This window comes from Macaca nemestrina, chromosome 2, assembly GCF_043159975.1.
Source record: "Macaca nemestrina isolate mMacNem1 chromosome 2, mMacNem.hap1, whole genome shotgun sequence".
NCBI classification, from domain to species: domain Eukaryota; kingdom Metazoa; phylum Chordata; class Mammalia; order Primates; family Cercopithecidae; genus Macaca; species Macaca nemestrina.
Window position 1 is genome coordinate 85,626,429 of NC_092126.1, and position 24,864 is coordinate 85,651,292.

Here is a 24,864-nt window from a genome sequence, read left to right on the forward strand (position 1 = left end):
CCTGCCAATTCCGGGAAACAACCTCATGGGGTCCCACCCTGCCAATTCCGGGGGTCCCACCCTGCCTCAAAGTTCCCGGAATCAACAACTCCAGGAAAAAAAAAACCTCATAAGGTCCTGCTCTAACCAATTAGCATAAGACACCTTGCTCAGGCCATAGTTAGACTCAATGATTTTGCGCCTTAAACTTTGTTTAAATTTCGCGCCATAAGCTGTGTTTGAACTTGTGTTTGCCTATATAAACAGCCTGTAACAAGCAGTCGGGGTCCCAGGGCCAACTTAGAGCTTGGGACCCTAGCGCGCTAGTAATAAATAACTCTCTGCTGTGAATCTCGTGTCGGTGATCCTTCGCGGCGACCCCTGCCCAGGAGGGAATCGACAGTTCGGTTCCAACAATATGCTCTCTCCTCTGGCACTTTCCATTTTCCTATTGTGCTTTGTCTCCGTTGCGGCATTCACTACTTTATAACATATCCTGTATTTCTTTAGGCAGTGTTTGCCTACTTCAGTACAGTGTAAACATTATGAGGGCACACTTGTTCACGGCTGTTTCTCCAGTGTCTAGAATGACGACTGACACAGAGGACGTACCGGTAAATGTGTGATGAGTACATAAATGAGCAAAGTGTCAATAGGATTTGTGGGATGTTCAAAAGAATATGTTTCCTCAGGTGTTTTAGTTATTTAACAAAACTAAGCAAATGTTCTATCCTTAATTAAACATGCTGTGGCAGGGGACTTTCCAACACATTAAAATTTACCTTTTTTTTTTTTTTTTTTTAAATCATAACCTGGTAATTTTATGTTTGCATTGCTAAACCTATAGGCATCTATCTTTCTTGAGTTAATCGTTAGGAAATACTCTGCAAAGCCAAACCAAAACAACAACCACTTTCCTAAAACTCTGTAAAGAATATATTTCCATTCTGGTGAATCAGGAGAAAATACATTTGTTTCATTCCCTCTCTTTCTGGGCTCTTAGAGAAACTTCAAAGAAAACAGAATGTAGACAGGAGGTCAGCTTTCATGAATCAGATTTCATCTTGATCGGCTTTTTATAGACCTATAACAAAGTAGAGCCCTGAAAATTGTGTTAGGTAATGGGGATTCTGACAGACCCTTTAACTATGTGGAACTAGGAGGTTCTGCTATAATTCTGCTGCTTCAGATGAAAATTTCAAGTGTTTTCATTAGGTACAACAGCTGTTTCTATTACAGATAACAGATCTCAGAGGTGATGATGCTGATATCAACTTCTACTGGGCTCAGAACACAGTGTAGCTTGTACAATTAGGTTTTTTTTTTTTTAATTATTTTTTTTTCTGCACACGCAAATTAACTCTGTAGCAGTAAAAGGAAATTACTTACTTGCTACCGGAATTGTCTGAAAGTGATACGATCATCTTTTGTAGAATCACATTAACCAAATTAAAAGCCCTTGGGAAAAATTTGGCACCTTGTTCCTTCCCATTCACATCTTCCTGAAGACCTCTCATTTAGAAAGTGATGATCATTATCAGGGCTTTTAATTTGGAAAGATTGGCTGCTCACCAGTGAGCCTTTCTAGATACCCAGTGGTTGGGCAGAGTGGCTGTACTGTGTTTCAGCCTTGGAGGCCTTGACTTTACTATCCTCCTGCTTGCTTGAATGTATGATTTCTAGCCTGGGACACACAGTCACAGTCCTGCTACTGTACATTGTTTCCGAGATGGTGCCTTCATTTTATTCTCTCATTGAATGCACATATTACTCCTTCACTGAGAGGAGGTGGATTGATTCCTCCAACTCTTGGAACATAAGCTGGCCTGTGACTGCTTTGATGAGTAGAATGTGATGGGATTTGCTGTGCAAGTTCTAGGCTTACCCTTTAAGAGGACTGATGGTTTCTACTTCCTTTCTCTTAAAATACTCCCCTTCTTGAAACCCAGTTCATAGGAGCACATTCTGTGATGGATTTGCCACTATTTTGCCACGCTGTTTAAAGCCTAATTCACATAGAGAGGCCACGGTTAGGTACTCCAGTCAACTACCTCAGCGGATTAGTGTCAACTGTAAGCCATGTGAGCGAACCATCTTGGAGTTCAGTCCATCTTAGCCTTCAGATGACTCCAGCCCCATGCATGGAAGCCATTTGACTAAACTGAATGAGAGGCATTGAGTAAGAGCCACCTACAGGAGTCTGGTCTTGAATTGTTGTTTTAAACTGCTACATTTGGAGTGGTTTGGCTTGTAACACAGCAATAGATAACAACTGCAATAGTGGCAAAATAGTGGCAAATCCATCATAGGATGTGCTCCTATGAACATGGGTATCAAGGATCTTTCAAGTGAGGTGAAATTAGTTGTTGTTTACATGATAGAGACAGATGTCATGTCAATCCTTATTGTATCTTTTCAGCTGGTCCCTAGAAGGTGATAATGGGATTATTGTTCTATTACCATTTGGATTTGTAAATACAAATATTTACTGTACAAATGCAATTTTTTGGGGGAGAGGTAACGCTCTACACCAGAGTACAGCAAATACTTTTTTTTTTTTTTTTTTTGATATGGAGTCTCATTCTGTCAGGCTGAAGTGTAGTGGTACGATCTTGGCTTACTGCAAGCTCTATCCCCCGGGTTCAAGCGATTCTGCTGCCTCACCTCCTGAGTAGCTGGGATTACAGGCACCCGCCACCACACCTGGCTAACTTTTGTAATTTTAGTAGAGATGGGGTTTCACCATGTTGGTCAGGCTGGTCTCGAACTCCTGACCTCGTGATCCGCCTGCCTCAGCCTCCCAAAGTGCTGGGGTTTAGGCATGAGCCACTGTGCCCAGCCAGCAAATGTTTTTGATGGTGCTAGATAGTAAATATTTTAGGGTTTGTGCGTTATTATAGTTTTTGTGGCAACTACTTAACTCAGTCAAGCTGACTTAGATAACATGTAAATAAATGGCATGGCTGTGTGAAATCAACTTTATTGACAAAAATAGGTAATATGCTAGATTTGACCTGCAGACTGTAGTTTGTTGACCCCTGTTCTAAATAACTATTTCTAGAACCAACAGAGACGTGTGATTATATTGCCTGAGTCTCATCAGGACCGCGTTTGGCTGCTCTATCTCTAATTCCTCTTGCCAGTCCTTCTTAGTCTCTGTCATAGGCTTCTCCTCCTAAGTTTGAAATGTGCTTCTCAAGGCCCTCTTATCTCCTTACTCTATTATACTCTTTCTAAGCCATGATTTCAGCTAATGACAATTTGCCAATGACTAAGAAATATCTATCTTTATTCAGTCTTTTATCCAGAACCCAAGGCTTTTGTATTTCCTGTTGGATGTCTTGCCAGCACCCTATGTGAACATAGGCGCACTTTTGTGCCAGTTGTTAACCTATAGCCTTGCAACTCCAAATCTGCTCTTCTATACTCAGCCCTGTGATAAATATGGCTAGGACTCTGCAATTCCATTTCTTTTTTTTGTCAACTGTTAGATTCTATCATCAGAGGGCATTAGAGGAGAAAGAAGGGAATTGCTGCTTCTTTGCTTCTTGTTTACTTCTGTCTGCTTTAGGGTTCCTGGGAGTATCTCATCAACAAACCTTCAATCAGAAACATACTTTCTTTTCTGCAGTAGCAGCCAAATTTAGTTTTTACAAAAGTTGCAAACTACATCCATTACTACCCACCTCCTCATCACTTCCCACAGCTCCGGTGGGTTAGTGGTCCCTCCTTGGAGGTTTAGGTCCCAGCCCTTCAGGACTCCAACCTCAGGGACACCATTACCTGCTGAGCAGCACCTTCTAGTAGGGGGTCTGGGTTTTGGCATAGCAGGGTCCTTGCTCTAAGTTTCTAAGTTTTAGCCATTCCAACTTCTCTTTGATTACCCAGCCCTAAGACATGGTAGTTGCTTTCTTTAATGGTTTTCTTTGTGATGACTTAGTGTTCTCCTTTCCTTCTTCAGTTACCTAATTAACAACTTCATAAATTAGTTAACCATTCTTTATATTAAATTTCCATTCATATATCTGGCACGGTTTCTTTCTCCCAACTGAACTCTAAAGGCATTTATATTCTTGGCCAAAAGCTGCTCCTATGACAGTATCTTCTTCTTTAGTAAATGGCACCAGCAAACCTTTCCCTATCCCTGCTCAATTGCTCAAGCAAGTATCTAGGCATCATTCTTAACCATTTCTATTCTCTCAACTCCCAGATCCCATCAGTTGAACAAGGCCTATAGATGTGGCTTCCTGAATATTTCTTAGGTCCATCTGCTTCTTTTCTTCTCTGTGCCCACAACCCTAAACCAAGACGCCAGCATATCTCACCGGGATTACGATCCCTACTTTATCACTGACGTCCCCGCATTTCTGCAGCCCCTCAATCTCTTCTCCCTACCACAGCCCTAAAGATGTCCTAAAAACATTTTCTAGTTAAATGTACTCTAAAACTATCCAAACTTCATTTAGAAGTCCTTCTGTAATTTCTCCTGCCTCTGCACTTCATTTTGAAATACCTTATTTACTTTTTGGTTAGTTCTGAATGTGCCATTCTTTTTAAAAAAAACCACTTTTGGTACAAAGTGATCCCTCTTTTTAGAAATACCCCCTTTTACCTGGAAAACCACTACACATTCTTTAAACAGTGTGTAAATATCATTTTCTTAGAGACAGTGTTTCTGACCACCTAGACAAGGCTATTCTGCCATTTATTTCCATAGATCATTGAACATCCCCTTTATTCCGTAATATTCAGTTAGCCCATAAGTAGCTTTGTGGATTATAAGGACCATACAGGCAAGGGCTGTGCCTGTCTTGCTGAGCACAATATTCCCAATATCTAACTTTTTTTTCCGGCATGGTAGATATCTATTCAACACATATTTGCTGACAGTCAATTTCTGGTTTTTTGTCCATACAGTGGACACTTGAGCAACATGGGTTTGAAATGTGTAGGTCCATTTATAGGCATATTTTCTTCTGCCTTTGCCACTCCTGAGACAGCAAGACCAATCACCTCCTCAGCCAATTCGACATGAAGACAACAAGGGTGAAGACCTTGACTTCCACTGAATGAATAGTAAATATATTTTCTCTTCATTATGATTGTCTTAATAATATTTTCTTTTTTCTAGGTTACATTATTGTAATACAGTATATAATACATATGTACAATATAATATGTGTGAATCAACTCTTCATGTTATCATAAGGCTTTCAGTCAATAGTAGGCTATTGGTAGTTAAGTTTTTAGGGAGCCAAAAGCTAAATGTAGATTTTTGTGCTCCTAACCACCATGTTGTTCAAGGGTCAACTGTATATCACAGGGCCTCTGAGTTCATTACAAAAGACACGTGTTTCCTCAGATGCTCCAGAATCCCTTAGAGTTGGCTTTTAAACTGAAGGTTCTTTTGTTTGTTTCACATCTCCTGATGCCAGTCTCTGCTGGTGGGTTCTTACAATGATGGGAGGAAGATGAATGGGGAGTTGATCAATCAGAACTTACTACTTTGAGCTTGACTGGAGACCCAAGATTACTAACTTTCACATTTTCAGAGTGTCCTATTGTGTCACACAAGTCTCCTGAGTACTTGGGTCCAGGTGCATCTCGGCACTTCCTGAATTTAAACCCCAGTAGCCAACGATGGGATGTTCCTCTATTTCTAACAACCAGTATGTTACTCTTTTACAACAAACATCAATGTGCTAGTTTCTTTGTAGTTCCCTGAATTGTAGTCATTATTCCTCAAGTGAAAAAAGTGGAAATATAGTTGGGGAGTGGACTAAAACACTGATGAAAGGGCTTTAAAGAATTACAAAACCGAGAACGAAGGCACAGATAATGAAAATAGAATATGAAAATGAGCATGATAATGAAGAAAAATCATGAAAGCATATGAACACAGTCTGTTGGAAAAGAAGCAGATTAAATAAATCCATATTTGATTTTGGTCACACTTCCACGGAGAGAGCTGCATTTATTTTTAAAAAGAAAAACAAAAAACAGCCCAAAGAACTTGGATTTCTTTTTATCCTCCAAACAGATTTGACCCAAGATGGACATTTTCCTTGAGAATAATAGATCTTTTTCCTTCAGCTCAAAGTTTTACCTTTTGGATTGTATTCCACACACGTTCATTATCGTTTCTTCTTCCTTCAAGGGTGTCCATAGCATCTGCCATTAGTGACTGCAGCTGTGGCACCAAGATAAAAATTATCAGTGTGGAATTCACACAGAAGTAACTTCTCTAAATACATAGATTAAAACCTAATTAAAAAATCATTTGTACGCTGATGATTTTATTACTCATCTTTCCTACAATGAATATTGCCACCTCATCTTTGCTTGTCATTGCTGAATATTATTGCAGATATAAAATACTGAAACAATGAAAAGATTCTCCTTGAAAATTTGTAGAAAACATATAGGTTTTAATGTAGTAAGTGTTGATGTTTTGTGAAAACCAGATTTGGGTTGTAAAGAATGAAGGCAGTAGTTAATTCTCTCGGGAAACGGCTTGTAGTACATGAATGCGTTTTAGCGTTTTCTCCTGAGGCTAATGTATCATAATTCTAGGCATCATGCAAAAGCTCACCAGAGGACAATACTATAGTTGTGCCGTTTTATTGCCTTTTAAAGAATCTAGTTCATTTAACTTCTTTTACTATTCTTTTCTTTGTTACAATTTTAAAAGAGCCAAGTTTTTTAAATTTTTAGGTCCCATTCAAAGGTTTTAAACATTCTAACCTTTGTCCCAAACAGGCACCTACTGTACTCTAATGTGAAACTATCCTGTACACATGGTCCATAGGTGACCACAAAAATGAAATGAAGTTATATCAAGCCGTGTGATATTCAAAGGTTAAAAAAAGTTCTCAAAAAATACCAGTTCAGTTCACTATGGCATCAAACAGTATGGACCCTTAGATAATCTTTCTTTGGTTTAGATATTGCAGAGTGTAAGCAGGAAGAGAGAGAATTGAGTCACTCAAAAATTTTCTATTAAGCAGTCACTGTTTAGATAGCAGCATACAGGGTATTACTAGGATTAATTCTCTTTGTGAGTTGCAAAGTAAAATCTATTCTTGAAGGTCATGAAACCTTATAAGATACATAAGTTTTGAATATTTGGCATACAGATATACATCCATATATATTTCAGTTTTTTTCTGCTGGGCATATAAGTACAAGAATATCCAACGAAATTTCATTTTCTAAGGTTTCAAATAGAGAAAAATTACACTTTAGAAAGGAATGTCAATAATGCTACTTTGAGGCTCCTTTGTGTATATTTTGAAAACTAAGTATTTCCAGTAAAAAACCAAAAACAAAACAAAACAAAAAAGCCATAGATGTGTGATTAAGAAGACTTAAGTGCAGAGAATTCCCTTGTATTTTTCATTTAAATCTTGAATGTGCTTTTCAGGAAGACAGGATCAACATTTTGCCGGCTTCTTAAATTAACATTTTCTTTTCTTCCTCTTATCTCTGAGAAGCATTAATCATATAAAACTGGCCATAATATGCACTTTGAAAGCTCTATACTTACTATACTTCTGAGTGCTTTATGAATGGCAGGATAAACACTTAGCCTTTTAGAAAGTATTCTTTTGTACACAAACATAAAGGTTTAGAAAGTATCATTGCCAGTTTTGACTTGGTAATTCCTTGATTCATAGACTTATTTCATAGTTTTCATCTTTAGTATGCATAGTTTTATTATTTGGCTAGTCATACAACTTTGTATGCTTACTCTGAATATCAGTATTTATTTAACATGCTTTTAGCTGGTTTAGATGAACGTTATAAATGTTGGCAGCTCATTTCTTGATTAAATCTTAAAAAGCTCAAAGAGGGAGGGTTTCTTTAGTTATCTGAAAATTACAGGTAATCAGTTTGGGCTGTTCTTATCATTACTATGTGAATTCAATTCGGAGCTATAATTAGTTTCAGCTACTCTCAATTAAAGCTTCACAGTAAAGGGCCTTTCCCTACAACACACTAGGAGCTCCATATGGAGTAAATTTTACCTTTCCTTGAATGGGCAACACACTGTTCAGTAAACTGTTTTTCAAATGATGTGCTACCATTTCTGATATTAATTATGGTTATAATATGCATATCTATCTGAAGATTATTTCTGTGAGAATCCCTTCAACTAGCTTTTGCCTGGGTCTGTGTGTGGCTAAAGTGTCTGGTTTTCTGAATTAACTTGTCAATTCAGTTAAAAAAAAAAAAACCATCTATGTTGACTAGCTACATTTTCCTTTCAAATAAACAACTTTTGTTGATTTATCTAAAGGTACTAGTGTTGGCACTGCCATTATCTATTTTAACCCTAGAAGTGATTGAGAAAACTCTAAAGATGATTTTGTAGGGTCATTTTTCTATACAATAATTACTCTTTTGTCCTCTCACTTTTTCATAAAAGAGAATCATGTATCAATATATCTTGGAGCTTATTAATCTCATTTTACCAAAAACCAGAAGCCTGACACACAATGTAAATAACCAGCCCCTTTCTATGTTTCTACACATCACAATGTTTTTGCTGTAATAATGGGAGCTAGTTAATGTGAGCAAATAAAAACCAGACACACACCTTCCTACAGTTTTCAGTTTTGTCATGAGAATGCTTCAGGAAGGTTGGGGAGTTTGCCCTCAGACTACATTTATTACCACAGTTTTTTTTTTTGTTTCCAGACCGTATCACTTTTCTGTTGGTGCTGGGCCTATGAAACCCTTAAACAAAGAAAAATACTTACCAATTCTGCCTCCTGTTGACTGATGTCCCGTAGGTAGGGAATGGTTGCTAGCTCTGCCATTGCTTGATTAATGACCTGGGACTGCTCCTTTACTCTCTGCAGCTGGCTGAGGAGGCCGGCATATTGCAACTTCTCCATCACACCTGAGGATGCAGGAAAACTCCCCTAGTCTCAAAGTAAAAGAAATGTTTTAGAATAAAACCGCAGGAATAGACCTCTCCCCAGGGATGGAAGTCAGGGCTCGTGATAATGTATTTACATCTTTTGAAACAATGGAATCTAGTACAAATACATGTTTCCTTCTATCATTTTACAGTATTGTCTTATACCCCTTTTCTAGTAGGTAAATATACATAAAAGGGAGTCCTTTGGAGATGTGTTGAGACTGATTTGCTGATTGTCTTGCATTAGGAGTTAGGCTGAGGGAAAAAGAGGGGACTGAATTTGAATCTGCACTTCACTCACTCAGGAGTGATCCCACACAGCTGTGTCTGCCTAGAAGGGGCGACTTTATCTATATCACCAAAGCATCATAAGAGCTAAGAGTTGCCTACTATCTTGTTTATCTGAAAGAAATTTTTTTTTTAATGCAGGTCAAATCTTGACAAATGTTGTATAAGTTGAATTCTGTTTACCCCAATAGCTTACATGAAAACTCTAGCTCTGCTTTTATCTCCAGTTCTTATTGGATAGCCTTGCACAGTTGAAAGGAGCTGGGCACATTCCTCAGCCCCCGGGCTCGAAACTCCCTGAGCCCAGTACAAACACCACCTGGAAAGTCTCCGATAAGGAGACAGCCGTTCAAGGTTACTGAAAGCGCGGGAGCCAAAAGAATTTCTTTGTTCCCCTGCAACTTTCGGGCTATAAAAAGCAAACGCACGCATTGATCGGGGCCCTCTTGTATACTGTGTAAAGGAGGGACCAAGTTCGAACTCGTAGTAAAGATCCTTGCCGCTTGGCTTTGACTCTGGACTCTGGTGGTCTTCTTTGGGGAACAAACAGTCTGGGCATAACACAGTCTCTTCTTCTTGTTGACTAGCTTCCCTCTGTCTACTAGGACCATTTCAACAACTAACATGTTCCATCTTGACACAGACTACTGTATACCTTTGTAAGGACTGCCAACTCCCATGCATCTATTGGCATTTTAGGCTTTCTTAAGATGAGGCACATTTAGAAAAAAGTGGCCCACCAACGTGCGTGTTACTGCCACGCACAAAAGAGGAGATGTTACCATCTTTAAAAACGTTTAATACAAATTGTAATGCTTGATAGGAGAGACAAAGTTCGTCATGAAATTCTTAAGTTTATCTTTAAGAAAAAGTACTTTTGACATGGGGGTGTATAAGGGTTAACGTAAAAGCCTTGAGATTCTGCTGCATTTGGAGGGTGATGAGAAATGGGAATTCAAAAGAGGACTTAGTTTGGCAATTGCATTGTACATCCTGGTCCTCAGAAGAGAAGCATCCAAGTGCCCCTTTATAGCAGGGACGCCCTGGACTGCCTACACCAGAATCACTACGCTTGCTTGTGGACTTTGGCAGTTAGCAAACTGAGTGCTGGGCTTCACCCAATCATGATCTCTTGTTATGTGGCCCTAGAAATACGAATTTCAGCTAGGTGCCTCCCCAGATACTCAAATATCTCAAACAGAAGTTTGAGACAAACCACCACCTTAAAGTTTAGTATCTGAGTAAAGACTATTTTGGTTTGCGCATACTTATGAAACACAATTTCTTCCAGAAATCAGAGAAGGCAGACATATAATTCACTTTCTTAAGAGAATCTCCTCTAAGGAGAAAAACTGCTAGAAACTAATATTACTGAAGTTCAACTTAAAATTAGAAAGCACTTCTTTTTGAAAGGCCATACTCAAATTCTGATTGACAGCAGCCTTTGGAAGCTGACATTTTTCTAGAATCTTGGAAATAAAGACTGGGCACCATCGTGCTGTATCTGCTTTATTTGTCCCTAACACCTATACATGCTGTTCAATGAATGTTTTCTTACAGTAATTTGTTCTTTCTGATTAATCATTTATCTGAAAATCCATAAACCTATAAGATTGATGATTGCAAGTGGTAGATTTGGGGTTCCTTCCTGAATTGATGAAAAACCTAGCCTACCCATTCAGTTTAAACATGTAGCTAAACAATGGCATTCTGTCAAATAGAGGAAAGCAAGTTGGAGGAGAAACGGTTTTCATTCTGAAGAAAAATTGCTTTCTTTGTCCTTCTTTAAAATAAACAATGGGGCTAGTTGTAGGGAAGTGGTGTAGTGATTCAACTCTAAAGAGCAGAAACAACTGCAGGCTGCTCAGGAACATAATCTATCAGTGTAATTTCCCAAAACATCAGGAAAATAAACATAGTGGAAGGCAACAGTTTTAGCCTGATTGTTGGATGTATAACAAAACAGGAAGTGCTCTATTTGAATAAGAAAACAGGGAAAGAATACAGTTGACTGCTAATAGTCACCCCTCCTCCTGAAGCCAAATGCAGTTTTGGTTATCAGGAAACTGTAGATTAATATTTTACCTATCCAAGATAGGGGTTTTTGAAAGACAAAGTGAAAAAGAAATAAAATTGCTATCTAGTGTGGCAGAAATGTTTTAATGCTGTTGCTTTAAGGAAATAAAGAACATAATAAAAAATAGAAATTAACTGAAATATCTAATGCTAACAAAGACTAAATCTAAAGGCAGGTAGCCCTCCCAGTGAGACTTCAGGAATGATCAAAGGGCTCCTGAGCTGCTGGAGAGAGTGTAATAAAGTGGCCACGATTGAAGCTAAAACCTTACACAGGTACAATGAGGGCTAGGTAATAGCGAGTTCAAGTGAAGGCTTAATAGCAGTTACAAATAAATATTTGGCAAATAAGTGGCACTATATAATACTGCTGAAAAGCAGAGTCCTAGTATTTGGAATGTATTCCCGTTTGGCAAAAGATATAGAAACATTGATTGCAAAAAAGGGGTAGGAAACACTTATTATTGTTCATTTCAAATGTGCATATGTAAACATTTTTTATGCTTCACTTGGAAGAAATTAAAAGTAAAATTAATGAGGTATTAAAAACATGGTTAGTTAGGTCATTTTTTGGCAAGTCATCCTGTGAAGGCGGCTTCATGCATGGCAAGAGATTTGATTATTTTAACTCTTTAACATTTAGCCCAGGAAGCACAGTACATAAGGTCTGAAACTGACAGCAGCCAATAAAGTTAATGAATGGAAAAGTATAGTGCCATCCAGTAGCATGTGAAATAATTAGGACAAAAATCTAGAGAATGAAAAATACCATAGCAGCAGGGCTGCTGGCTGAATGAGGTTGATGTTCAGTGGGATTAGAAGTCACCAGGAAGGTTGTATCATATTGCAGATTATAACTCTTAAAATGCTGGAATCATCCTTGTTTGGCCATGTATTGTGTACCTAGTAGACTAATCTACAAAGATAAGGAAACTAGGGTCAGAAGTGTAAAGAGAATCATTGTCTGACACATAGAAACCTCCCTGAGACCAGGAAAGGTCTTTACCAACTGTATCCACCACCTCATAGCAAGAGTTGAAAATTCATGTTTTCTAGGAAGCTTTTTATAATTAATTTTTGGTCTAATTTGTACATTATATGTTCATTTTAATTTTTTTTATTCTTTCTTTCTTTTTTTTTTTTTGAGGCAGAGTCTTGCTCTGTTGCACAGGCTGGAGTGCAGTGGTGTGATCTCAGCCGACTGCAGACTCCGCCTCCCAGGTTCAAGCAATTCTCTTGCTTCAGCCTCCTGAATAGCTGGGACTACAGGTGTGCACCACCACATCTGACTATTTTTTTTTTTTTTTTTTTTTTTTTTTTGAGACGGAGTCTCGCTGTGTCTCCCAGGCTGGAGTGCAGTGGCGTGATCTCGGCTCACTGCAAGCTCCGCCTCTCGGGTTCACGCCATTCTCCCACCTCAGCCTCCCAAGTAGCTGAGACTACAGGTGCCCGCCACCACGCCCGGCTAGTTTTTTGTATTTTTAGTAGAGACGGGGTTTCACCATGTTAGCCAGGATGGTCTCGATCTCCTGACCTCGTGATCCACCCGCCTCGGCCTCCCAAAGTGCTGGGATTACAGGCTTGAGCCACCGCGCCCGGCCCATCTGACTATTTTTGTGTGTGTTTGCATGTGTGTTTTTAATAGAGACGCAGTTTTGCCATGTTGGTCAGGCTGGTCTCGAATTCTTGGCCTCATGTGATACACCCACCTTGGCCTCCCAAAGTGCTGGGATTACAGGCGTGAGCCACTGCACCTGGCCTATATGTTCGTTTTTTTTAAAAATTGAATTCAGCTATGGAATCATTCCTATGTTGTGTGTACGCATGTTTTGCCTCTGGCAAGGATCATACTTTTAAATCAAAGAGATATAATATGATTTAGTAAAAGAATATTGGCACGATATTCTGAAGCTCTGATTTTGAGCCCTAGCTGTGTGAACTTGAATATATCACTCCTCTGAGCCACAGTTTCCTCACTGGTAAAATGAAGGTAACACAATGTCACCAAATTGTGAGGGTCAAATTAAAGAATGTGCAGGAAAAATACTTTTTAAATTGTAGAGCACTATGCACGTGCTTCTCCTAAACCATAGTTCCAAAGTGGTAATTTCTGCATGCAGTCAGCACCTGGTTAATGACCAGGACTGCTCTGTATTTTAAAAAAGATATGTTTGAGTAAAGAAAACTTCTTGACTATCAAATATTTCAAGAGTTTGGAAGCGAGAGTATTTTGTTAGCTTTAGAAGAAAATTTTACTCACTTTATATTTAAAATGCTTTGGTTGAGAGTAAGTTGCTAAACTATCTCTTTATATGTAATTTGTGGAGAATAAATACATGTATCTTTTAGTTTAATGGAGAAAAATTAAAAATTAGAGCAGCTAAAAGTATTCCCTATGATATTATAATTTAGTGTATTATTGCCAAGTTAACTTTTTTCTAATTAGATATTAGGTAGGTATTATAAACCTAATATTTACAAGGTGACTAAATATTCAATATGTTTAGGGAATAGATCATGAGAATTCTTGGCATTGTCTAAGTATTGTTTAGAAAGCTACATATTTATCATTATTTATGTGACAGTATAAATGTGATAATACTTAAACATTGTGTAACTGATTCTGGTCATGGTATTATGTCAAGAACTAGTATCGTCTTTTAGGTCTCCTGCTGTTAGGAATGCTGAAGTTTTAATGCATTGTATTTTCATATTCCAAGCCCATTTTCATTAAAAAACATTGTCCAAATGAATTAAACATCTCTGAACATATATGGTATGAGGCAAAGTATATTTCCTAGCCATTAGTTCCACTTTTTTTTGTTGTTGTTGCATTGTGGGGAGAATGGAGTCTCACTATGTTGTCCAGGCAGGTCTTGAATTTCTGGGCTCAAGCTCTCCTTCCACTTCTGCCTCCCTAAGTGCTGGGATTACAGCATTTTTTCCTAGCCATTAGGCCTTGACGGAAATGTGGCATTCTCCTAGCGTAAAGAGTTGTCTGTTTGAAACAGACAACAGAAATGTAAACTAAAGCCTTAGTCACCAGTGTTAAGGATGACTGACAAATCTAAAATTCTTTAAGATAAATTTATTGCCCAAGACACTGGTCACTCACTGTCTTCTAATGGAAGTGTCTTGGGTATTGGCTGTGTTCCACCAAGACATGTGAGGCTGCTTGTCACATGAGCATGTCAACAAGACTGCAGTCCTGAGTCCAGTTCATGGCTGGAAATGGCATCTCAAATCCTGCCTGAGTGAAGGGATCTGAGCAAATCACTGATCAAAGCAAAGTAAGCTAAGGAAAAAAGAATCAAAATTCACAGAACACGAATGGAATCTTCGTATTAGAAGAAAAATAGGTAACTTCAAACTACACAGCTTGTATAAAGAAAAAAAGATCTGTAAAACAGTTTCTTTGTCAAAGCAACCTAAAACCAATACAAATAATTAAAACTAAAATTCTTAATACTTGACAAAGTGCTTCAAGAACATGGATTATGTAGTTATGGTTCACAACAACTCTGTGAAGTGGGCCTGGCAGTTACCAGCCTATTTTATAAATGAGAAAAAAGTAGTTCAGAGGTTAAGTGACTTGCCCTAGGGTTACATGGCCAGAGCATGGCTTTGGGCAGAAGTCTTTGTCTACATGTATTACAAACGAGGGTAACAAACAATGATAATTCAATGCCTAAATATTCAAGTGAATGTCATTTGATATCTGACAAGAAAGAAATAACACCTTGAAGGGTCTTAAAAACACTACTGAGGGCTGCTTGGGTTACAGTTAATGGTACCATGTAGGAATAATTTCTAGTCACCAATTCATTATTTGCTTCATTAAGCTAGGTTACCTTTGCAGGCAATTTTGTCAATCCTCCTTTATGAAGCTGTTGCTGGGCAAATAATAAGAAACCTAATACCTGATATTTAGATATATTTGTGATCCCTAGGCACTTTCAGGCTTGCCTACTTCAATTTCATTAAAACTTTTTGAAACAATCTTCCGAAAACTGTTATTTCCCTTAAAAGTGAACATAGGAAAGTTCATGAAATTCTTCACAGTCAGCAAAGTGGTACTGAGACTCAATATGAGAAGACTGAGTTATTAATCAGATGTTAAGAATCTCATTAATTATGGTTTTAAAGTCTCCTTTATAGGCACATAAAAGATACCTGTCTAAACAAATTTCCAAATGGCCAGGATACTCTTTAAAAGGTGATAAGAAAATGAGTTAAGAACGTTGAAAAAGTGCATAATGCCTAGTTAGGCCCAGCCTATGTTCACACAGTGAGATGTGAGCTGGCAACAGATGATGTGGTCAGTTTTCTGATAAGTGAGAAGGTAAGGCAGGCATTGCTTCAAAGAACCAGGCCTGGCCAGGCATGGTGGCTTATGGCTGTAATCCCAGCACTTTTTGAGGCCAAGGCAGGTGGATCACTTGAGGCCAGGAGTTCAAGACCAGCCTGGCCAACATGGCGAAATGCTGTCTCTACTAAAAATACAAAAGATTAGCCAGGCTGGTGGTGCACACTGTAATCCCAGCTACTCGGGAGACTGAGGCAGGAGAAGCATTTGAATTTGAATCAACCTCCACCCTGGAGGTGGAGGTTGCAATGAGCCAAGACCGCACCACTGTACTCCAACCCTTTGACAGAGCGTGACTGTCTCAAACAAACAAACAAACAAACAAACAAAAAACCAAAACCCAAAAAACTAAAAACTAAAAAACAAAGGGCTAGGCCACAGGCAGATCACATTCACAGCACCTGACACACTGGCTCTGCTAGGCTAGCCATGCATGAGTGAGATGAAATAATGCTACACGGTGATGGTTCTGGTTAGCAAAGCTTTCCCTGCTTGCACGGGCCTGATGATGAGGGTAATGATGTGTGTGGGTTTTTAGGATGGTGTTTTGTTATGGCAGCCTGAACTGCTTAGAGATAGATAGATTTCTTATTAACAGAAATATAGGGGAGACAATTGAAACATGGTTGTGGAGAAGGGGTAGCTTTGTGGTAGGAACATCAGTAAAAATGTGCTTTTGTATTTGTAATGCATGGAATTGCAAATCATGCAAATAGATTAGGTGTTTTATAGCTTTTCCAAAATGCTGAATAATGTTACCGAGCAGATAAACTGCTGAACAGATGTTAAGTAGCTGTTTGTGATGACCCCCTTGGTTCCCCTTATAAGGTAAGAACATCAAATCAATGATGTAACACAAAAGAGGGAACAGGAAGGAAATTCTTTAAAATTTCCAACTTACAAGCCTTTTGAAAAATATTAAAAGAGGAGAAATCTGCAGCCTTTATAGCCTGTTAATGAGAAGCTCTCTTTATATACTTTCAGTACAATGGCTTAAATTTTGTAAAATAGCAGTGTAATTCAGGTCTTATTTTGGACTCTTTAAGACTGAAAAGTAGAAAAGGCATATTTTTCCTGGATCATAGAAAGAGATTAGATAATTTACCTTATGGCTATATAAAGATCAATTGCCAATGTTTAGAGAAGCATCCAGTTCATCAGTGTGGTACAAAGGCACTATCTTGAAAAGCTCTGAATTCTTGTGTAGGTAATGAGATGGTTATATGCAATAGCTCAATAAGTGAAATAGAGAAAACATTGTGCTTGCTAAAATTTTCTTATTGATTTGAAATGACAAATTCACTGCAATGTTGAATTAGATATCAGGAAGGCATAAAGAAAAGGTTCTTTAAAGAGACACTACTCTAATAAGTGCTTGAAATTGCAAAGTGTAGCATTATACTATGTTTTAGAAGAAAAGAAATAAAATCATTAGCTAAAATTTGCTTGTTTTTGCAAATGAGAGTTACTATGAACGTTTTCAAAATCCCCTAACACTTGCACTGTTTGCCATGTAAGCCTTATATATACTTCTAGAATTCTCTAATATTTGTACATTGGACAAATATAAAAGACTCATATACCTACATTCAATTGAGTGCTTCTAATAAAATCCAATATTGGCAAGATTCGCTTCCCCATTGTCTCCATTTGTCTCACTGTATCTTCTCTGGTCAGACCGAAAGGTGTTTTATGCTCTAAAAATTGTAACAATAAACTTTTATACTATTTTCTCCAGACTTCCATTTCAAAATGTTTTCTTTAGCAAGCTATAAACGGATATCTCAATATTAATAGATACGAAATCTTTAGTATAGAAACTAGTCCCATCCCTAGACCATATGTATAACAAAGAAAGATCTATGGGGAGAAAGGCAGAGGAGACGCTGCCCTTTAGAAACTATCATTTATCTCTTTTGTTGTGTTTCTTGATTGAGAGATCTAAGAGACAGCCTATAATGATTCACCGATCTCTTCAGAGTCTGTTTTTCCTGAGTTGTGAAAAAATGCGTCATAAATGTGTCTGATTCTTGTCTTGTTCCTCCTAGATATTATTCAAGTGTGCAGATCCATTGACTTTGAATGTAGCTCGAAGTTCAGATAAGCCTCAGAGGATACAGTGCCAGACAAAACACACATTCTTAATTATGTGGTTAGAGCTGCAGGAATAAATTTAACCTGGTCATGAATTCAGCCCATAAGTTTGAGATTTCAACTCCATGTGAATATTTTCTTGATTTTTGAAAGTTTCAACTCGGATTACTGAACACCATTTAACTGTGATACTCTCCAGGAGATCTAAACTCTTGGCTAATTACATAAGAAAAGAGGGGAACCGACATTAATACAACGATAGATGATACAAGTAATTTAAGATTGTCATTGGCTATATTTTTGATTTCATATAGCAGTTTCATTGCATAATTTTCTTCTACCTCTGCTAATTGATAACGATGAAAACTAGTATTCTTTAAGTGCTGTATGATTAGTCGTTGATGATAGAGGTGGGTGGGGTAAGATGATTAGATGATTAGAGTCAGGGGGTTGGCATTCCAGGACTGTGTGTATTCTTGGGAGAAAGATTTCCTGGAACCAGAATTCCAAGTATTGTTAACTAACCCACAGAGAAGATTAGAAGGAGTTAATTTTAACTCAAACATTTTTTGGGGCCCAAAACTCATCACAGGTGCTACTACATGCTAGACCTTGTAGGTTCAGATGATTTACCTGTGAATATCGGCAGCTTCCTGCTTGATATTTTTTCCAAAAATTTTCCATCTTCTTTGTTTTTGAACCCAAGAGTCAAGAGATATTGTTGGGGAGGAAAAGATGACCAGTCAACTGTTTGAGGCAACATGTGGAGTGTCTGAAGATCTGAAATATGACAGAAAAAGAACTAAGAGGCTTTGTTATGGTTTTAATATGTTTAGGGTTTCCCCCCCCAGATTTCAGGAATTGTACATGGAAAAAATGATAACTATAAACATGAAAGGTATGAAGTAAAATTATATGTATCAAAAGGTCGAATAGATAACATGTCAAAATCATATTTCATTATACTTTTCTTAGTAATCTAAGCATACACAAAGCATAACAATAAAATATGGCTAGATCACATGGTCATCTTTCCTCATCTTCAGAATAACAGACATTCAGGACCAGCTCACATGCTTATTAGTTTTTAGCTGTGACTATTTACAAGAGACTTTGATTTTTCTTTTTCTCTCTCTTTTTTTTTTAGACAGAGTCTTGCTCTTGTCGCCCAGGCTAGAGTGTAATGGTGTGATTTTGGCTCACTGCAACCTCTACCTCCCAGGTTCAAGCGATTCTCCTGCTTCAGCCTCCTGAGTAGCTGGGATTACAGGTGCCCACCACCACGCCCAGCTAATTTTTGTATTTTTAGTAGAGATGGGGTTCCACCATGTTGGCCAGGCTGGTCTCAAACTTCTGACCTCAGGTGATCTACCCGCCTCAGTCTCCCAAAGTGCTGGAATTACAGGCGTGAGCCACTGAGCTCGGATGAGAATTTGATTTTTCTCTTCCTAGCTTAATATATATTTAAAAAAAAAAAGGAAAGAGAAAAATTACAAGTGAGAATTAAAATATAGCCGGGCGCGGTGGCTCAAGCCTGTAATCCCAGCACTTTGGGAGGCCGAGGCGGGCGGATCACAAGGTCAAGAGATCGAGACCATCCTGGCTAACACGGTGAAACCCCATCTCTACTAAAAATACAAAAAACTAGCCAGGCGAGGTGGCGGGCGCCTGTAGTCCCAGCTACTCAGGAGGCTGAGGCAGGAGAATGGCGTAAACCCAGGAGGCGGAGCTTGCAGTGAGCCAAGATCGCGCCACTGCACTCCAGCCTGGGCGACAGAGCAAGACTCTGTCTCAAAAAAAAAAAAAAAAAAAAGAAAAAAAGAATTAAAATATAAAGCTAATTAATTTAGTTACCATCCTTCATATAGCCATAGGAAGAAACTTAAAATGATAAATGCACTGACTATTGTAATTAGACTTGGAAATAATTCGTGTCATGAAAATGGTTCTAAAACAGATTCAATTCTTAATGACCATAAGAGCTAATGTTTACTGAGTACTTATTTTCTATTCGCCCCTGTTCTAAGAGTTTTGTGTGCACTGTTCTTTCAATTCCACATAATAACTTCACAAGGTTGGTGCTGTTGTCCTCACTTTATGAATAAGAGGTTGAGGGACACACACGGGAAGTAACTTGCCCAAGAGCACAGCTCCAAAGTGGGCAAAGCCGGATTCACAACCAGGTAGTCTGACTCCAGACACCACAGGCACAGCCACTGCACCCTTCTTCGAGATTGCTTTGCACTAGGTTACTTTTGGGGTAGGGATAAAGGCCCACCTTACAGATGATAAGACTGGTGCTTCGAGAGGTTACAAACATGCCCAAGATCATGAATTTAGCAAACAGAGGGACCAGAATTGAAAGCCAAAGTACAAAGGCTAACCTCTTGGGGGCCTGGAGGCAAGATTCACTTAATTCATTTCCATTTTGAGTAACAAGGCTTTGGTTTATTAAAATAGATTTCTCAAATGAAGGATGGTGAACAGAGAAGTTTAATAAGCCCTCTTTGTTTAACACTACCAGAAAGGGGAAAAGGCAAAATCCCAAATATCATTGAATGATGGTTTAAAGGTAAAATTTTAATGTAGACTCAGAACTCAAATGGTAATGGTTCAAATATAGCCTTCACTATTTGTCTGTAATACTTCTTTTAAAAATAAGATAGTACACCATGAGTGTGTTTTTTAACACCATCCCCCTTTTTAAGCCACAGAACCTTTTGTCCAAACTAAAATTTTCTGACAAGCCTAATATTAAAAGCCAACAAAAAGTAGGGACATTCTGTTTGAATCCTGGCACACTGATCACCCACCCCCACTACTGTACTCTGTTCTATACCCTACTCACAGACACCACCTCGAGCTTCTCCACAGAACCTCCGTTTTTCAAAACACAGTTTGGAAAACACTGCAGTAAGTTATTTGTCACAGTTTGGTTAAGTAAACAGTGTGTGTCTGTCAAATTGAGAGTTAAAATATATGCTGATTATTGAAATAATTAAAATATCACACAATGCCTTTTAAACACAAACACAGAGCAAAAACATATTAATGAACCCAAGCAAGCGTTAGTTTTTCTTTGGTGACTTAGGATCAAGGTCACCCCTTAGTGTTAATGAAGGCTAATATTCATCTGGTGCTTCTTCTGTGCCACACACATTATTAGGGTTATCTTTTTCAATCATGGAGTGGGGAGCAGAGCATATTATCAGGCCCACCTTACAGATGATAAAGCTGGAGCTTCCAGAGATTACAAAGTTGCCCAAGATCACACACTGAGCATAAGGACCAGAATTGAAAATCAGGCAGCTGGATGCCAAAGTACAAAGGCTTACCACTCAAAACTATCCTTGTGATAGTCTGGGGTCATAGTTATAAAAAATCGATGGGAAACATTCTATAGGAAGGCCAGTAAATGCTCTCTATCCAGAAAAGTATAGCAAATGCTCAAGAGTTCCCAAACTAACAGAGTGACTTTTAGGCATCTTAACATACAGATTGCAAGTATTACATGCTGCTGCTTTTTTTTTTTTTTTTTTTTGAGATGGAGTCTTGCTCTGTCTACTCAGGCTGGAGTGCAGTGGCACTATCTCGGCTCACTGCAAACTCTGCCTCCCAGGTTCAAGCAATTCTCCTGCCTCGGCCTCCCGAGTAGCTGGGATTACAGGCACCCGCCACCACACCCAGCTAATTTTGTATTGGTGTGGTGGGGTGTGTATTGGTTTTGAGATGGGGTTTCTCCAAGTTGGTCAAGCTGGTCTTGAACTCCCGACCTCAGGTGATCCACCCACCTCAGCCTCCCAGTGTTGGGATTATAGGCGTGAGCCACTGTACCCAGCCTTAGATGCTTCTTTAGTTGGTGGTTGTGTTACAAAATGGCTCTTTTTAAAAGGATGGCTCATTTTTATAAACAAGGTAAAATGTGATTTCTGCTTTTCAATTTCAAAAGTGCAGGAAGTTTCTTTGCTTTTGAAATCTGCAGCTGATCATCACAGACACGCCTCTCTTTGCAAGCGAGTACTATTTTGTTGAAATATTAGCAAGGGCACAGCTTACTAGTTTTACTGAAGTTTCCAATAACTGGATTGTATGAAAAGGCAGCTGAGTAACCTCGAGATTTGGCATTTTCTGGTGCCGCATTATTGCCAAAACCAGCCTGATGTTTGAGGACTCGCTTATGTAGATAGATAGCCTAAAGACTTTGAGTGGTTTACCTCTTCTTGTCCTTAAATATTTGATAGATAAAGAGGAGACCAATACTAATATTGGCAGTGATTAGACGGAATAGAAACTAATGTTAGTACTATACTATGGCTAATTTATTATAAAACATGCTTGCAAAAATGTAAATATTCTCTGTTCCTTCTGATCCTATATGCTTCATCCTGTGAGTATTTGACCCATGATTAACTTACAGTTGAAGTTTTAAAATGTAAGAGGCTCCTATATACATAAGGTTAAATTTAGAAAAAAAATGTTTTTCAAGTATCATTCTTTTACCATTTGTATGCAGGGTAAATTGCTGTTGTATGAACATTTAGCCTAACAGGTGGTCTATGACCCCAAATGACAACACACTTACCAGATGTTGAATCTCATGTAACATTAATTTGAGTGCTAATTGTTCTCAATTTTGTGCTTATAAACCTCTTCCTATGTCCAAAAAGCTCTGTGCCTCTGATGGAAATAACAGTTAACCAGATTATATTACCCTTCTGTAGGAAAGTAGAATTGATTAAAAAATGTCTTCTTTGCTCCTGTCATGTCGAAAGAAACTTGGGAGAAACAGATCTTTTAATGTATTCCTTTACAATTTATCCCAATTGGAGATGAAATTTATATGACTATGACTGAATTTATTATTAAAAAAATCAGTTTGCGTGTGTGAACAGCTCCAAATTTTTACCATCAGCAAAGGGGATGCTTTAAAAAATAGTATCAAAGATAGATTATGCAGATTAAATTTCTCACAGAAATATAATCCTTCAATTTCTTTTCCCCCCAGACGAAAGATGTCAAACTTTCACTGAAAGAGGTAAACAGTTTTCCCTTCTTCAGAAACATCTTATTGTACTACGGAAGGCTGAAATTGACCACCTTGCAAGTCCTCAAGCTATTCTGGCTTCTTGACTTTTTGGTATTATTGTCCCCTCCTTAAAAATCATCTTCCTGGAGTTCAGCAGTAGTCTCTCTCTCTCTCTCTGACACACTCACACACACACACAGACACATGTTCCCCTTTCTCCTCCTGCCTTCTCATTCAGTGCTCCTCACAGCTGTCCCCAGCTCACTGATATTCTCTTCATACATACACCCTTGGGAATATCGCTAGTCTTGTGTCTTTGGCTACTATTTTTAACCAAAAAATTGAACATCAAAGCTACAGTCGCAGCTGGAAATTTCCACCAAATTCCAACATGGCATTTCCAAATACCTACTGGGACATTGCTATTTGCTCATAACTCCAAAAGTTAGTTAAAATAGAGCAAATATGTTCTTCCAAAGTGATTTTCATAATCTCTACTTCTCTTTTCCTTTTTCTTTCACCAGCCTGTTATGAGGATAGCCATTACTCACCCAATTATTCTGCTTAAAAATTTGAAGCCATTGTTGACTTTTCTTTTCTCTTACTCCCCATTTAGTGAGTCTCTCAAAAACTAATTAAACCTGCACATTGCAATACATCCCATATTAGCCTGTTTCTTTGCATTATCATTGCTATTGTCTTGGTCAAATTTCTCATCACATAACATCTGTATTATTGAAGAGTTTCCCCACCAGTCTCACTGCTACTAGTGTTGTTTCATGCCAATACATCGCTACGTCACCACTCGATGACTATTTTTGATACATCACCTGCCTTTTTCACTGTCACATCCTCCCTCAGGAACTCTGGGGACTTTTCCTTTCCTGGCATTCAAGGCTCTCACCAGTGTGCATCTACTTCACAATCTATCCATTATTCTTACATTTTCTCTAGTATCAACCTTTATAACCAGCTCTGCTGATTTCACTGCCTGTGCTTATCTGGCCTCTGAAATTTGCTTGTGATTTCACACTCAGAAACAACTACCTAGTCTCCTCATTTTTTCTTTATTCTATCTATCACTGTCCTTCCAGATATGTCTAAGTCCCATCTAGCTCATAAAGGGTTTCCTGAATATTACAGTATTTTCCAATCTTCCATTCAAACTCTTTTTTTTTTTTTTTTTTTTTTTGAGATGGAGCTTCACTCTTGTTGCCCAGGCTGGAGTGCAATGGCGCAATCTTGGCTTACTGCAGCCTTTACCTCCTGGGTTCAAGTGATTCTCCTGCCTCAGCCTCCTGAGTCACTGGGATTACAGGTGCCTGCCACCACACCCAGCTAATTTTTGTTATTTTTAGTAGAAACGGAGTTTCTCCATATTGGCCAGACTGGTCTCGAACTCCTGACCTCAAGTGATCGGTCCGCCTGGGCCTCCCAAAGTGCTGGGATTATAGGCGTGAGCCACCGCGCTTGGCCTCAAACTCTTAAAGAACATTTATATTCACTCCAGAGTGAATCTCCTGTTTCATGGGGGCATGTCTTAACAACCTGACAAATCTTAATCCCCTTGAAGATTCCATCTTGTTTGTTTTAATTTCTGGTTTTTATTTTTGCAGAGAGGGTCTTACTCTGTCACTTATGCTGGAGTGTAGTGATGCAATCATAGTTCACTGTAACCTTGAACTTCTGGGCTCAGGCAATCTTCCTACCTCAGCCTCTAGAGAAGCTGGGATTAAAGGTACATGCCCCTATGCCCAGTTAATATATTTTTGTTTAATTTTTAGTAGAGATGGGGTCTTGCTATGTCGTTCAAACTGGTCTTGAGCTCCTGGCCTCAAGCGATCCTCCTGCCTTGGCCTCCCAAATCACTGTGATTACAGGTGTGAGCCATGGTGCCTGGCCACATCTTTAAATTATCTTCACGCCTCAAGCAACTAGCAGATGCTCAATCAACATTTGAATTTAAACACACATTTGAATTGAAAACACACATTCCCAAATCTTGAATTTTTAATGGTCCAAATAGGAATAGAACTGCAAAAAATCAAAACTAATAAAATATCTAGAGCTTCTGAGATATGATTTATTTTCTGATACTAAACTTAGAAA

At 38.5% G+C, this 24,864-nt stretch overlaps 1 protein-coding gene across 2 annotated transcripts in view; it reads right to left on the reverse strand.

Moving 5' to 3' along the window:
- Nucleotides 1–24,864, reverse strand: part of LOC105465595 (spermatogenesis associated 16) — a 264,722-nt gene that overhangs the window by 25,221 nt on the left and 214,637 nt on the right. For both annotated transcript variants that reach the window (XM_071091250.1, XM_071091251.1), the window contains 4 exons: nt 18,363–18,509; nt 17,223–17,332; nt 8,742–8,906; nt 6,086–6,169 (listed from right to left, as the gene is read on the reverse strand). In XM_071091250.1, the coding sequence (XP_070947351.1) occupies nt 6,086–6,169; nt 8,742–8,906; nt 17,223–17,332; nt 18,363–18,509 (506 nt within the window). The remainder of the gene's footprint in view (nt 1–6,085; nt 6,170–8,741; nt 8,907–17,222; nt 17,333–18,362; nt 18,510–24,864) is intronic.